This window comes from Vidua chalybeata, chromosome 3 (assembly GCF_026979565.1).
Source record: "Vidua chalybeata isolate OUT-0048 chromosome 3, bVidCha1 merged haplotype, whole genome shotgun sequence".
Lineage (NCBI taxonomy): Eukaryota > Metazoa > Chordata > Aves > Passeriformes > Viduidae > Vidua > Vidua chalybeata.
In genome coordinates this window covers 44,419,028-44,434,866 of record NC_071532.1, presented here as the reverse complement: position 1 = coordinate 44,434,866, position 15,839 = coordinate 44,419,028, and the positions used below count along the sequence as shown (strand labels likewise).

Genomic DNA, 15,839 nt, shown 5'->3' with positions numbered 1-15,839 from the left:
AAGCAATTAAGTGCAGTCATCCATTTTTTTTAGCCTGCCCTAGCTGAGTGTTTATGAATTAAATGAATTAATTTCATTATTTGGTAGCAGTCCAGATCCACCAGTGAAGGAGAGAAATGGAACTGTTGAAAATTTGTATTTTCACTTGAGAAAGAGTATTTAAGTGATGCTCTGTTCTTGAAATTCACTGATATTTATGTCTAATTCCTTGAAATACTTTCAATACACCACCTTGAATCTATTCACACTTGGATGCATGGTGTGTGTTGTTTATCTTTACCTAATTTGTAGTTCCTCTATTTTTTTTTTTTTTTGGGGGGGGGGGGCATTGTCAGAGAAGAGAGCAAAAGAGGGGAATGGGATTTACCACAGATGAGTTTCTATAATTTATCTTGAAACATGGCATTTTATCTTTGAATTGTAGGCTACTTTTGAAAGGTATTTTTTTGGATGAGCTGTCCAAGCTTGCACTAATATCAGAAAGAAAGAAAAGAGACAATTTGAAAATGCACACCAGCTGAGTATAAAACCAGGCTGTGCTCACTTTTGTTTGTTACAAAATAAAGTTTTACTAATTAAATTAATAAACCAAGCTGTTAGGAATCATGTTTTGAGACTTGTGTCAGCGACTGGAAAGTTAATTTTCTTTGTCTTGTTCTTTAGAGAGGTTTTTGTGGCTCTTTTTCAACTCAGTAGTACTTTGTACAAGTAACAAGGAATACAGGTGCTATTAAATACATATCTAAGATATCACCTGCACATCACCTGCAAGGCCCTTTCTTCCTGATGCAAAAAATATGTTTCCTTGTTTAATGTGTGTTATGAGCAACCTCCTTCCTGGCCTTAACTAGGTGCTATTACTTGGACAGATTCATCAAGGCTAAATACGATCTCTCTTGCCAGATGGTTCTGCTGATATTAACCGGAATCCTTGCTACACTGGTACTCATAACTGTGACACCAACGCTGTGTGCCGTCCAGGAACTGGGAATCGTTTCTTCTGTGAATGTTCAATTGGCTTCCGTGGAGATGGAAATGCTTGTTACGGTATCAGAAGACTTCAATACATTGCAAAATGAAAGCTAATGTAGAATTTCTTTTCCTTGGGGTATACTGACCCTCAGGTCAATTCCTGCAAAATAAACTGCCCAGTGAGGCTGATTTTTAAGGTTAGAGGGTTGCTAGGCCAGGTATCTCAATAATCAAAGAAAGCAAGTTTGACTGTCTTGAAGAGTATGTTCTCCTATCTTGCAAAGCATCTTTCCCACCCAGTTCATCTTTTTATAAAACATGTGGGAACTTAGTTGTGAGAAATTTACTGTAATGCAAGTTCTGGTTAAAATGAGTCAACTAGGTTAAAAGTTCTCAAGGGAGTTGAGAAATAGGAAATGCACGTGCGGACAGAGCACAGATATGTGCAATTAATTGAAATAATATTTTTCATTATCTACTTTGAAAATCCATTTCTTTTCCAAAAGACTCATATTTCCCAGTTCTGTCTAGCTCTATATTCCTAGTGTATTTGGATTTTGCCTTGCAATCAAACTAATACTCATTTTCAAGAGGTGAAAGAAAGTGTGTGTTAAGAAATGTGTCCTCCCTATTACCAAAAAAAGTTTGGGGGCTTTTAAAACACAAAGCACAATTTTCCTTCCACTCCAACCCTTTAATCAACTTGCAAATGAAAACAAAGGCATCACACTGTCCCTTCTAATCCTCTGATGCTGTGAGTTGGGCAGCAGTGGATTAGACATGTCTATGGATAATGAAAAGGGAAGGAAGCCTTTCCTAGAGTTCATGCTCCCCCAGTAGTTATCATTGGTTCTGATCACCTAAGGCTGCATTTTCCTTGGCTTCTCTTTCTTCTGCAATTTCCCATGGCATCCCCTTATTACCCCATGATAGAACAACTTCTGGTTTTTCTTCTTTTTGGTGCAGATTAGCTGAGGACACAGTTACCTCTAAAGTTATTTTCAGATTATTAATATCTCTGAAGAGGTATGGTCTATCCAAGCCATGGCCTAAGTACAGAAGGCTGATATTAATCTAGAGTTCTCCAGTTTCTGTTTTTCTGGCATCAATATTAAATGCATTTTTGTAATAACCAAGATCCTTTTAATACCCCAGATATTGATGAGTGTTCAGAGCAGCCAGGGCTGTGTGGCAGCAATGCAGACTGCAACAACCAGCCGGGAACCTACCGCTGCGAGTGCGTTGGGGGATACCAGTTTGCAGCAGATGGGTGGACTTGTGTTGGTGAGTTTCATGTTTCTAAAAAGCATTTCCCACCAGCCTTTGGGCTGTGATCCATCTCACAAGGATAGAAAACACTGCTTCACAATCTGTGCTGATTTCTAGTGTGAGTAGAGCTCAGGAGTTTGTGCTGCAGCTCATGATTACCAGGTTTTTCTGCATTTTAAGTGGTATACTTTTGACTTTTTGGGCGTTTGTGTTTTGCTTCTTATGTCTAATCCAGAGTTCAATTTAACAGATGAGATTTCAGTTACAAATTCATCCCTTGGACAAGATAGTGCGCAGCTCTAAACCAGTGTGTCTTGGCTATCGCAGACTTACTCTGAGGTGATACTTTATCATGATGATGAAAAGGAGTTGTAGCTGCAGATCACTTCACTGTTAAAATCTTTGCGATTTGGCTCTTAGCTCATTTTTAATGGACCATTAAATAGTAAATTCAGTAGTTGTCACTGAACTAGTTTATTTTTCTGTAATTTAAAAACTTTTTTTCTGGAGGAAGCCTGAGTTAATCTGTATTTGCTAGACTAAGGTTGTCCTAACAAGGGATATCTTTTCTTGTTCCTCTGTGCCATTTTTCACTAAATTTGTAGAAATTCCTTATGGAAAAGGGAATTCACAAATGGTAGATAGAAGAGGGATAATGGCAAATAAAAATAAAGGAATATTGACTCTACCTCTAGAGCTGCAACTGTCAGGATAGAATGGAGACAAGATTTTTTTTTCTTGTTAGAATTTTATCTTTGCAACCTGACGGTAATTCTATACCAACAAAACCTATACACACTCTTCCAGTATGTCTGGAAGTTCCTCTTTCTTTTTGAAAGAAGTGAAAACAGCTGAGGATTTTTTGCTTCTGTTGTGACGGCTTTGTGGTGGAAGTTTAGCTACCCTTTGATCAGCTAATGCATCCAGGTTGTTGCTCATTATACCAAGACTGTTCTTCAGCAAAGACGGAGGAGCCTTCATCTTATAGCAGAGTTGCATTACTTTCCTTGAGTTTGTGGCTTTGCATGCTGTGTTTTACACTCTGTTACAAGCCAAATTTTTCTGCTCCAGTAAGAATTACAATTCATGTCTGTTCCCTAATTCACAGTGCACCCTAATTCTCTTTGTTGCAGTCAGAAAAAGCAGCTCCTTCTACCAAGGCCACTGGAAGGATAGGGTGAGATGTGGAAGAGCAGCTTTATGTTCCTTCCATTATGTCAAACACTGCACTTTTGTGACTTGGACCTGAAAGGGAACATTTTTCCCTCCAGCCATGACTTCACCAGCTTCACTCTACCACTTTCCCATGAAGCTGATGTTCCACTTTTAGCAAGTGCTAAGTAATTCCTTGCCCAGCTTGAAGGATTTCAGTTTGAGCCCTTCCTTCAGCCAAAAACAAATTGCATTTTTAAGGCTGAAGAGAGGGAAGATAAACTCTAATTTCCCAAGAGATTGAAAATAAATGTCATGGTAATCTTTTCACAGTAGAAGGTCTTATAACCTACCAAGAATTTGAATCCCAGAAAGGACTACAGCAGCTCTCTGTGCTTTTGTATGTTTCTCTGGAATACCACCTCTGACTCAGCTCTTTTGGAACCAGCACTTTTTTTCATACCAGCTGTGTGATTCACTGAGTAGCTTTATAAGAGTTGTAAATAAATCTTGTCCTCCTATTTGTAGGATAAGAAACAAGACTTGGAGACTCCCTTTGAGCTCCAGCTCTTACCATATGTATTTATAATACTGTTTTTAGTAAATTTCTTTTTAATCTGAAACTTACTTCATCAAATAAAGATATTAATGATTCTAACAATGATGTCATTTCCCCCAGAGAAACAGAAAAAATGAGTGTTTTCAGATATGGCTCTGATAGAAGATTTTTTATTTCCCTGCTAACACTCTGCTAGTTTCCATCTGTGTGCTGTGATGAAATGAACTTTGTAGAGTCTTGTCTTGTCCCCCGTCAAATCCTTGTCATAATTGTGTAAAGACAGCCTCAGTGTTACAGCAGTTGGAACTCTCTTCCTAGATGTACACATTGGATACCCTATTTTCAGGCGTGAAATTTTTGTAGTATTTTACCTCTTCCTATTTCAAGTACCATGGTTTCCTTCCCTGTTCTCTGATGTAATAGGTAAGCATAGGCAGAGCTGCAGCAACTTCCTAAAACAATTTATGTACAAAGTAGTGCAGTGCCTTCAGAGCCACAGCTGTCAACATGAGAGAGTTATGAAAAGCTGCAGGTCTGTTCCCAGATCTCTCCAGTAGTTTACAAATATGTTTATCTCCCACTGAGTCACAGCTCTTACTTGTTGCCAAGTGACAGCAGCCCTGGGTCAGTACTAGGTTAGCGTAGCAGGTCATCTAAAGAATTCCCGGGGCAGTGAACTGGCCACTTAGCTAACATGCGAGGTAGCTCTGTGAGATGCCTTACATTTCTTCATTCAGGACTCCTTTTCATAACCAAAGCTGACATAAATATCAGGATCTGTCACTATGGTAGCCTTTCTGCCCCATTCTATATTAACAAGCACCTGTGAGGTGCTGAGGACAGTCAGTTCATTGTAAAACATTAATCAGATTTAACACCACTGAAAGGGCAGATTTCAGGAAAAAAAAAAGGCCAATCCCCAGAGCAAAAACCCTCTCAGTTCCTTGTTTCCTTTCTCTTCTGTAATCTTTCACAGATGTTGTTCTCTCATATGAACTTACTATGAGGCTTAGAGTTTGTGAAGGAAAGTTCAGAATTTCATTCCTCTCTTACACGTTTAACCTGCAGCTGTGGAGCATGAGGTAAACCACTGCCAGAGGGGCACACACAGCTGTGACATTCCTCAGCGTGCTCGGTGTGTGTACACTGGAGGGTCCGCCTACATCTGCACCTGCCTCCCTGGCTTCTCTGGAGATGGGCGTGTCTGTGAGGGTGGGTAGCACCATTTATTGTGGGGCTTTTATACTCTGTGTTGCACTACTGGGCTGGTCTTTGTCACGTCCTTTACCTACTTGTCATTTCAAGTAGGAAATTTCATAGTTTGAGTCTCTCAGGCAGGAATTTTTATTATGCATTTCTTTTCCTCCTCTTGTTTTTGAATTTACTCTTCAATGTTTGATTCATAGAAGGTCCAAGATGAGATAGCTGCAGGAATTGCAGTAGTTGCAGCTGCAAACCTTTGTCTGCTGCAACTGTTTGCACTGTATTGGTTTAAATTACTAAGGTGGTAAAACAAAGTGCTCTGATTATGTAAAAAAAAAAATTGCATTCTGTTTCATGTCAGTATGAGTGCAGTGGGGGAGCTTTACTTAATTACTTGTTGGAAACATGGCTAGCCAAATCCTACTTCTCTTGCTATGTTAAGTCATTTCTTTGGGAAATATGGACATATATGTCTAAAATACTGTGTGAGTCAATAATGTCTATTACCCTTTGGAACAGGAGAATCCTGGGATTTGCTGAGACAGAGAACCTAAAATACAGGCATGCTTCCCCTTCCCCCTCTTCAGCCCTGTTTTTAATCTCCCTCGCATTTCTGTACTAGATGTATTTCCAAAGAACTGTCTGTCTAATCAGATACCCTAAAATAGGAGCCTGAAAATGTGACAGGTTTGTACTTTATTTCATCACTCTGGTTTGTCCATCAGAAAGACCAGTCACCTGAGATTAATTTTTTCTTTTACAGATGTAGATGAATGTCAACAGGGCCACTGTCATCCAGATGCTTTCTGCTACAATACTCCTGGGTCCTTCAGCTGCCACTGCAAGGCAGGTTATCGTGGGGATGGTTTCCGATGTGTGTTAGGAGGTAAAATTCTATAGTTCTTGAAAGTTGGACCAGAAATATAACTTGGAATTTGGAGAATATATATCTTAATTTGATTCCCTTCTGAAACAAAGTGCTACTTCCACATTGGTGTCTTTATTCTTCTCAAGTCTTTAAAGTTTTGGACTTTACCAAGCTTGTGTCAAAACTGTATCTTGAGTGCTATCACTTTTTATGTTTTGTTTATTCTGTCCCCAGCAGTTTTCAGCCCCAAGCTGATACTATCTTTTGAAGTTGCCTTCTGTAAAGGTTTGACAGTGGGGGTGATTTGGTTTGCATACTCAGTAATCACTTACCATAAAATATCTGGAATTGTTAGCAATGCAAATGAATGCAATATTTACAAGAGAAAGTGAAAAATGAGACCAAAGTAATGAGGCTGTTGTCTGCAGTAAGATCTATATGCCTACATGCCACATACAGCCTGTGGTCTAGAAAGACTACAGTTTCCAGCTGGCACCTGTTTCTATATTTATCCAGATTATTCTCTATTTAGGAGAAAGTTCTTTACCCTCACACTTCTGTTTCCCCATTGTACTTTGAGGCTTGAAGTATAAAACTCATCTTGAAGGTATACTTAAAAAAAAAAAAAAAAAGGAAGGAACATTGGAGTACAAGGTAGCATTGTTATTTTACTTTAATTCAACAGCATGGCAAACCTATGGGCCAGCACTCAGGTTTTGTAGATAGTGACTCTTTCAGCCAGGAAGTAAACCCTAACTTTTCAGTATATTCAAACCAAATTCTTCTTCCTCTAAGATTCTTGCTGGTGGGCATTTCTCAACAGGCTGAAACTCAAACTGTGCTGTCAAGAGTAATAAGAATATCCTAGGACCAGAAGGAAAGAAAAGGTTCGGGTGTTTTGGTTGGGTTGTTTTGTTATTTTTTAATAGTGGAGGTGCTTGCTTCAAAGCACTTGTCTCTGTGGCATGATATTACTACCTGAGACTTCATATTTTTATTTTGCCTCTATATTCCCTAATTCTGAATTTCTGACCTTTTTTTCCACAAGTGGATGATCAACTTTTGAAACCAAAAGGCAAAGGATTGTACAGAGGAGAGGAAAAAAAAAATCACAAAGTTGATTCTAATTTTGGATCATATTTACATGACACTTGACCATGTGCACAGTAACACATTATGTGAAATCACCCAGTGCTTGTAGATTTTTATGTCATAGGTAAATTTCAGGAGCATTTCAAGTGTTTAATTCTGAGGCATAGGTTTCACCACTTTGTCAATCTTTTAATATAATTTTTAACTAACATTTCATGCACAATTACCCATGTGTATTTTCATTTTAGTGCTAGATGAATGAGGAACTAACTGGTGTTTATGACTTGTGTCAAAATATTTAGTTAACTATCCAGCTGATAAAACCAAAATTATTTCTCCTAGAGGAGAAACTTGATGTGAATAACGTGAAGCAAATCAAACCTTAAAGCTTCCAGTTCTTCAGGTAGAAATGTAGAGGCAAAAGCATTGCTTTCATGTCTGCCATGTGCCCTTTGTAGATGAAACAGGTGGTTTGGTAGACTGGTATTTGCAATTGGCCAATTAACTTTATTACAGGGACACAATTAATTTTCTTCTGAGTATATGTGATGATTTACTTAAGTAGGGGAGTTGTTTTGTTATTCTTAACACCTTTTCTTATGTAGTGGTTAGTGTGTCTACTCAACTATTAAGCGCATGGTATTATTTTGTAGTTACTTTATTTCCTACTTATCCTGTACACTTTTTCACTTTCTGTGCTCAACGCAATTGTCTTGAATAGGGGTTTTTCCATCACTCAATTTTAATAGCAGTAACAAAATATTTTTAAGAGTTTTGTATCTGCTGTTTTAGTGGGTGGAGCTCTGCCAGGCTTTGTTAGTCTTCATATATGCCTCACTGATATTTTTTTTAATATGGTTTTGTATTACCAGTAAAAGACAGGCTTTAGAAATATGTGTATCAATTGTCTCTGCTCATTAAATGTTCTGAGCAGTAAAAAAAATCTGAGTAGATAAGAAGTCTCGCTTTTGCTGAATTGTGACTGAAGTACAAAATATCTGTGTTGTGAAGATAGTCTGCAGCAATGGCAGTGTTTACAACTTAGCAATTGCTCCCTTCTTAGAGTTAATAGAACAATAGCTGCCCTTGGGGTGTCATCTGTTGCTAAAGCTTTAGTGCTTCTAGGGTGGCTGGATCCATCAGTTAATCATTGCCAGGGACAGAAACAAACTATACTTTCTGAAGCCTCACAAAAGTAGTTTTGTTTACTCCAGCATTCAAGTTGCTTCAGAATGGAGATTACAGGGGAGGCTGTATTGTATTCAGCTGTAATTAGAGACCCTGTCTCCCACTTTTTACCCAATAAGGTTTTGATCTAATAAGTCTCAGTGTAGTAACTGAAGTGTTTCCTGGTTGTTAATAGCATGGAAAGTTTCATTCATCCAAATACTCAGTTCTTTTTGCTGTTCTCTGTTCCAACACATATGTACAACTATTTGCTTGTTTGGTGTCTTTATTATTGCATGAAACCTACTGTTAAGTTTCAATGGCAACTCTTGAAACAAGTAGACTAACAAGAAAAAAGGATTTGAGTCACAGACATGGGAATGTCTGTAGGAGTGAAAGGGTAGGTTAATGAAAGAGTTAATGATGCTGGAATGTCCTGCTGCTCCGAGCTATTAAGGAAGTCTGTACTTCATTATTTCCTCACGCTTCATTTTTCCATTTCAAAAAAAACAGATGTCTGAGTGTTTCTACCCCTGCAGACCCCAGACACTGTTTACTAAACAGTAACGAGAGACTGGATTCTTGGAACTAGGAACTGTTAAGAGCTATTCTCTGATCATCTGTGTGCAACTGGTTTCACATGAGAAATACACTTACCAGGACAAAACTGTAAGTGAGGAATTACAAAGGAAAATGGAGGGACAAAGGGAAGCTTTTTCATTTGGATTTTTAATTTTTTTTTCTACACCATCTGAGGGGAGCAATTTAAAATGTCCATATAAGTCTTTGAATAAGAGATGTCCATACATCTCAATTTCTCATCCTTTTACTCATCTTCCATCTTTTTTAAGAAAAGTCCATAAATAATTTTCTACATTGCTGCTACAAGAGCAATCCTCTATGGCTAAAAAATACCTTGAATGTTTGTATATGGCTTTAGTTTGGTTTTTTCTCCATTCTGTTTCTTTCTTCACATATGTGAAAAATGTGTACTTGTATGTTTTTCATTTCATCTTTCCATATTCAGGCTACTTCTGTTTTCATTTTTACAAATTCCATAATCTATTTCAGTGACTTTTAAATTCCAGATTTCTACTGGTAATTCATGAATCAACTGAAAAAAAATGTTTAATACTCATCAAATACAAATTGATCCTTCTGAAGAAGGATCATTTAGCTGAAGTTCAGGATGCACCATTCTGTGTATCTAGTCTGACTTGTACTGTGTTCCACAGTCCACAAATTCTTCAGTGCACCTTAGTTCTCTGTTCTGCTCTACAGCTTCTGTCTTAAGAGTATTTTTCTGTACACTCATTCAGTTTCTCACTGTTCGTTTGAACTGTGGTTGCCAGAGCTGGATGCAGTATTTCTTGAATCACCTCCAAAGCCTCATTCTTTTCTCTATGCCTGTATATTCCCTGTGCTGAATTCTTTTTTTATACCCTCTCACAATCCCTACAGCACTGAGTAGTGATGTGCTGATAGATTAATCTTTGAAATTACAACCCAAAAATGCTATCTTTAGAGGCTTGTCTACACAGTTTATTCCAAGAAGTATGACTTTATATTTACATCCTGTCCTCCTCATGTGGCCTGTTTCACTTCCCCAAATGATGCAACCTACGGTTGTATATCTTCCTCTGGATTCCAAATGATGGAATTAAATTTCTTAATAGGGAAATTTACAAGCAATACTAAGGTAATATGGGAATTTACCAAAGATACCACTACTTCATGACATCTGACTTCTGACTCAGATAATTTCTTTCAGTTTTTAATTATTTGCCAAATTAAGTGCTTAGTTTCCAGAATGAAACAGTTCTGTGGGCATAGAGTGCTGTAGGAAAACACAAAGCTATTAGGTCTGTGTATTACCTTCAGCAGTCAAGCATCAACTGCAGCAAAATGCAATGGGGATGGGGTTTTACTTAATTTTACAGCAAATGATGATTGATGATGTTCAAATGCATATACTGAAAAATACTGTAACTTGATCCTGCTGTTAATGTAAAGCTGATGTCCCCCCTTGTTTTTGTTTTCATCACCAACAATTACTAGGTCCTGCTTTTACTGGTTGTTTAATCTCTGGCAGAATTAACTAATCCTGGTGTAACCATTTTTATCATCATTGACATGATCATTTGCCCAGCCTTTCAAATGTGGGTTTCAAGAATGGTGAGAACCTCCTGAAAATCAGGGCTAGTTATCCCTGTATATGGAGCCTTGAAACAGGTGTGGCTTGTTTTCCATTTGCTACAATCAGGTGCAGTAGTAGATACAGCAGCACCATTATACCAGGTAGGTGTTATTTGCTCTTTTCACTACCAGTTGTATTTAACAGACTTTTTCTTTATGCCAATCAAAAGATCAGAGAACTCTCCTAATGCTAATTGTTCTGTATCTTTGAAGAGTCTTGACTGGATGAAATACTACAGTACTTATGTTAAAGGCATGCTTACTAAGAAACCACATTTAGGCTGCTATAGTGAAGGACATTTTCTGGCTCTTAGGTTTGTGTCTGGATGCTGGCTTAATAAGTAGCCCTTGTGCTGCCTCAGTATGTGCCCTTTCTTTCATACTCATTTTGCCTAGCTTGTGCTGTTAGCTCATCAGGGCAGGAAATGTGCTTTATTTGTTGTGTCAATTTCATCTTTCAAACTCTGCCATAGCTAGACTAATTGTGAACATTGTCTTGAAATTAGACCAGACATTAATATTTCAAGGCACCAACAACACTAATATATTTTATGTGTAACCACTGGATCCTATCTGGGAGAGTATACACCCTCCTTTCCATAATTCGTATAGAATATTGATTAAAAACCTGTAACCTGTTGGCATATACCCTATTTTTATGAGTTTCTGATGTGAAGAAGAAAAGGAACAGTTTCTAACTCTTTTCTTGTATCGTACTGAGGAGGAGTTAATAGTGTTTCTCAAAGCTGATAGGAATGAAATGATGAATTTTTTTCTGCATTGGACAAAAATATGTGTGGGGGGTAGTTTACCAATGCTCAGTGTTCCCCCTGCTTTCTCCTGTGAACAGTGCCTATAATGAGAGTTTAGAATAAAAAAACCTGTGGCAAAGCCATCTGTTTACTGGAATCAACATTTCTTTTACCTGCATACTGCATAGGACAGGGAATACATGAATACAAAATCTGAGACAGATAATGGAGGCTTTCCCACAGGGCCTGGTTTTGTAGGTTGATTCAAGGCTCTCCACCACCCACGTTAAAACCGATGCCAGATACTGCAGTTGTTCAGTGAGCTGTTCTCCAGTCATTTATATTTCTCTAAATATGTCCAGGTGCATGAAACTTGTCCAAAGCTTTTGCTTGCATAACTGGTTTCAACATCAATAAAAACCTCCCTTCTTTTTACAGAACAGAGATTTACACCACAACAGTCTGTAGATGCATGGGATTAGTTTTTTGCTCAGCTGGGGTCAGTCTAGTCTGAGCCACACAAAACTAATCCTGTCCTAATCTTGGCAGTGTAAAAACAAGGAAAGGAGTGAATGGAAGTGTAGTGTTAAAGACTCTTCAGCAGACAGTTTGTGCTAAGTATTCCTAAATGTCTGTAGAACTCATTGACAGGGAAAGGATACTCTCCCATAATTACATCTTTCTCTCTCAGGGATCTCAAGTGTATGGTAAAACCAAGCCAGATTTCTTTGTCTGGAATAGGAAATATATTATTTTTATTGTATTCTTTTAATTTCATTATGTTCTTTGGCTTCTAGAAGATATATTGATCCAGATGACTTTCCCTACTGCATGATAGATAATATAAGAAGATGTACATTTTAGTTCAGCCTATTTTGTAAAATTGAAACATAAAGAGCCAGATCCCTGAATGTCCTTCAGCAGCTGTAGGGTCTGTCTAATTAGTCACATTTTAAAGCCCGTGGATAATTGCCAGTGAGTAGAAGTCAGGGTCAAAAGTCAAACAGAATGTTCTTGCTCATCTGCTTCAAGGAGAGCAACCATGTTTTTCAGCTCCTGTTTATGACCTTTCAATGACAGAAGATGCAGGGGACCTGTTTGTTCCCTTTTAAACTAGGCAGTGAAAGATAAAATAAGTTTAAGGCACATATGTCACACTTACATAGGGCAGACTCGTTGAAGCTGTTCTGAAGTCACATGCCTTCAAAGTTTGGAACAGTGTCATGTTCTACTAGAGGTAAGAATTCTTGTGTATAGGTGGTCAGCATATGTTAACTGTTAATGGACTGTAGTTATTCGCTAAAACAGAAATATTCTCTGGGGTTTGTTTTGCTCTGTTCATTATTTTCCTCAGAAGTAGAAAAGACCAAATGCCAGCATGAACGTGAAGTAGCTCTTGGCAGCGGAGGTGCTTTCTTCCCGAGGGATATAAGAATTGGTCACTTCATTCCCCAGTGTGATGAGCATGGGAATTACCTACCCACTCAGTGCCATACTGGCAGTGGATATTGCTGGTGTGTGGATAGGGATGGAAATGAGATTGATGGCACCAGAAGCGGTCCAGGAATTCGACCACCATGTAAGTGGCTGAAGCAGCTGTTTCTTGTGGGTATCTCAATCTGAGTGCACCATCTCCCCAATGGGGGCTTAGTCCTTCCATGAGATACAGCACTGACTTGGAGTAATGCAGATTTCTGCTGTCCCAGTGGTGGTATGTCTCATGCCCTTCAGTGATCTCAGCACACACTTTTCCTTCAGCCAGGGTATCTGGACAGCTGTGGTAAGCTTCTGAAAAAGAAAGTTTTCTAGCTTCTTCCTTGCCTTGAAACAGTGAGAGGCCCAGATAGTCTCTGCCCTCTGGGAGCTGTAACAGCTGACTTGCCTCAGGAAATGAAGGATGTTCCTTCCTACGTCTTCCTCACTTCAACTGCAAAATAAGATAGATTTTTCTAAACATTTGAAGTAAAGAGCAATTACAGAGGCAAACATGAAAAGACCTATTATGTCAATTGCTCCTTCCCTGTCAGCCAAGGGGAAGATTTTCAGAAGCTTTCTGCATCTGATTATAGTTATTGATGTCTCCTTATAGGGCTGTTTCCTTCTAAGAAGTCTGACTGTAATTGTGTCTCTGCAAATAATGAGCCTTGTTGTGCTGTACAAGCTAATTTTTTGCCCATCTGTTTCTTCTCTATTAACAAGGTCTGAGCACAGCCGTTCCCCCTGTTGTTGTTGGGCCCTCTGTTCGACCAGACACGGTACCTCTGCCACCAGGAACGCACTTGCTTTTTGCCCAAAGTGGTAAAATTGAACATGTTCCACTAGAGGGAAACAATATGAAGAAAAATGGTGCAAAAGCACTCTTGCATATTCCAGTAAGTAATTTACTATACTAAGTCCATGTTTTTTAGAAGATTCCTGAGAAAGATGAAGACTACTGTTTGTTTGCATACCTCAATAATTTAAGTTGAAAACACAATTTTTACTTTTCATTAAAATTTTAGTATCCCACCAATTTGATACTGAAAATTCCTGACCTGACTAGTCAAAAATCTTAAACCTAAGGTATGGAAAAAGTAATTATTTCCTTTTAAAGAATGGCACACAAAATCTAATCTCACGTGCCTCCAGCAGCTCTTCATATAAACTACTGTCTATTCACACTTCTGTTAAATTTCTGATTCTGGTATAAAAGTTTAGGAGACCTACAATATTAGTAGGTGGAGATTTTTTTTCCTTTTTTCCTTTTTTTCCATTCCTACTCCCTCAAAGTTTTTTTCCTAAGTCTTAATCTATTCTTTATTGTAAAATGTAGGTGAACCCAATGAGAAGAATGGTGATGTCTGAGTCCAATTCAGAAAGCTAAAGGATTTCTTTATTATAACTATGCTATAATATATTAATATACTATATAAAAGAAGATATTAAAAACTACATGCTACTTTCTCTCACTACCATATCTAACTGCTATACAACTCATGACCTTCTCTTGAGAGTCCAGACACAGGTGGATCCAATTGGCCATCAGGCCCAAACAATCCACCATGATCCAACCAAGTGATCACTCCAGGTAAACAATTCTTTAAATACATTCCACAAGAGAAAAACAAAAAATAGAAATTGTTTTCTCTTTCATTTCTCTCTGTACACCTTTATGAAAAATCCTGAAAGAGAGAGAAATGTACTTATCACAATTCCTGGGTTTTTTTCAGTCAGTTGTGTCCACTTCTTGGCTACACATATATTTTTCTTTCTTTTTTTTTTTTTTTTTTGCTTCCTTCCTCATGTGTAAGCCCAATGGGTGGTAGATCTTTTTCCCATGCTTCTTACTACCGTCTTGAGAATCTTTTTTTCCAAGAAAATGAATTCCTGATACTGAGTATATTCCTGATACTCTCTTTTCCACCACCAGTGTCACGTGCCAGCCCTTTGCACTGGCAGTTTCATCACATTCATTTCTTTTGCCCAAGGCCTAGGATTTCTGGTTTCATTCCAGTGTTGCTTTATTTAGAATAGATGTCAATGTCAAGTAGCATGCTGATCTTTTTTTTTTTCTTATGTATTATACTGAGCAGTTAGTAAATCAAATACTGGCTAAATTACACAGACTCACGTCATTAAATAGTACCATAAATTGCTGTGATATAAGGGCAAAATCAAGGTTTTGTCCCTTCTGTAAAGTGCTGCTGCAATAACATTTAAAAAAGTAACATGCTGTACAAAAAATGGTGTAATAAGGCTGAAGGTGACATGATTCTGAATACTTGTCACCTAGTCTCATTATGTACATGATCTAACTTTAATTAATTAATTAGAAGTATTTTGAGGAAAGAACTTCCAGGAGGTAAGATGCAATTCTTTCTAGAAATTTCCAATTAAATGGAAACTTTCAGTCTCTGCTAGCATTGTTGACTTTGTGTTGTCTGTGTTGTGTATTAGCAAAATGGTGCCAGAGGTGTTTATACTGTTTTGCAACCCACAGAATTAATGTATAAGTGCATCTGTTTTAATTCAAAGCTGTGTTGCAAAAGCAGCAACAGTGACAAACTTGAGAATCTATGTACAATTGTTGCTTTACCCTGATACTCCCTTTGATTTGCCTGGGGGAGTGAGTTTGAACTCTAAACTCAAACTCTAGTCCTGTCTTCTTTCTGCCTGAAAAATTGCATATAAATGTTTATTGTTACTGAGAACATTGTTTCCACCACAATGATTTATGTAGTACTTGTTTAATCTAACTTTTATTTTAAAACCTTAATTGCTAGAACTTTATGGATTGAAATGGTGCTACATAGGAAGTGTAGCCATAATGCATGACTTGTATGTCAGTGTAAGTCAGATTTGATGGAAGTCATTATTCCCCCTTAAAAGGAAAGAATGAGAGGAAAAAGGTACATGAAGGGGTGACACAGTAAAATGTCAGCATGAACTTTTTTTAGATGGGTATGCAGATGAAGCTGTAGAAGTCAAACTTTTCAGTACTAATATCTCCAATGCTTCTTTGAAATAATGGTGAATGATCTCTGCTACTTAAAAGGGACTTTTAACTGGAAGTATTTTTCTAAGATATTTGACAATGTTACCCAATGATTTTCTCAGCCTCTCCTCCTCA

The 15,839-nt window shown here is 37.9% G+C and overlaps 1 protein-coding gene across 1 annotated transcript in view; it reads left to right on the top strand.

Annotated features, from left to right (window-relative positions):
* NID1 (nidogen 1) overlaps window positions 1-15,839 on the top strand; it is a 43,136-nt gene that overhangs the window by 15,167 nt on the left and 12,130 nt on the right. Inside the window, exons 9-14 of the mRNA XM_053938965.1 lie at window positions 904-1,047; window positions 2,128-2,256; window positions 5,021-5,164; window positions 5,919-6,041; window positions 12,585-12,809; window positions 13,430-13,602. Coding sequence (XP_053794940.1) covers window positions 904-1,047; window positions 2,128-2,256; window positions 5,021-5,164; window positions 5,919-6,041; window positions 12,585-12,809; window positions 13,430-13,602 — 938 coding nt within the window. The remainder of the gene's footprint in view (window positions 1-903; window positions 1,048-2,127; window positions 2,257-5,020; window positions 5,165-5,918; window positions 6,042-12,584; window positions 12,810-13,429; window positions 13,603-15,839) is intronic.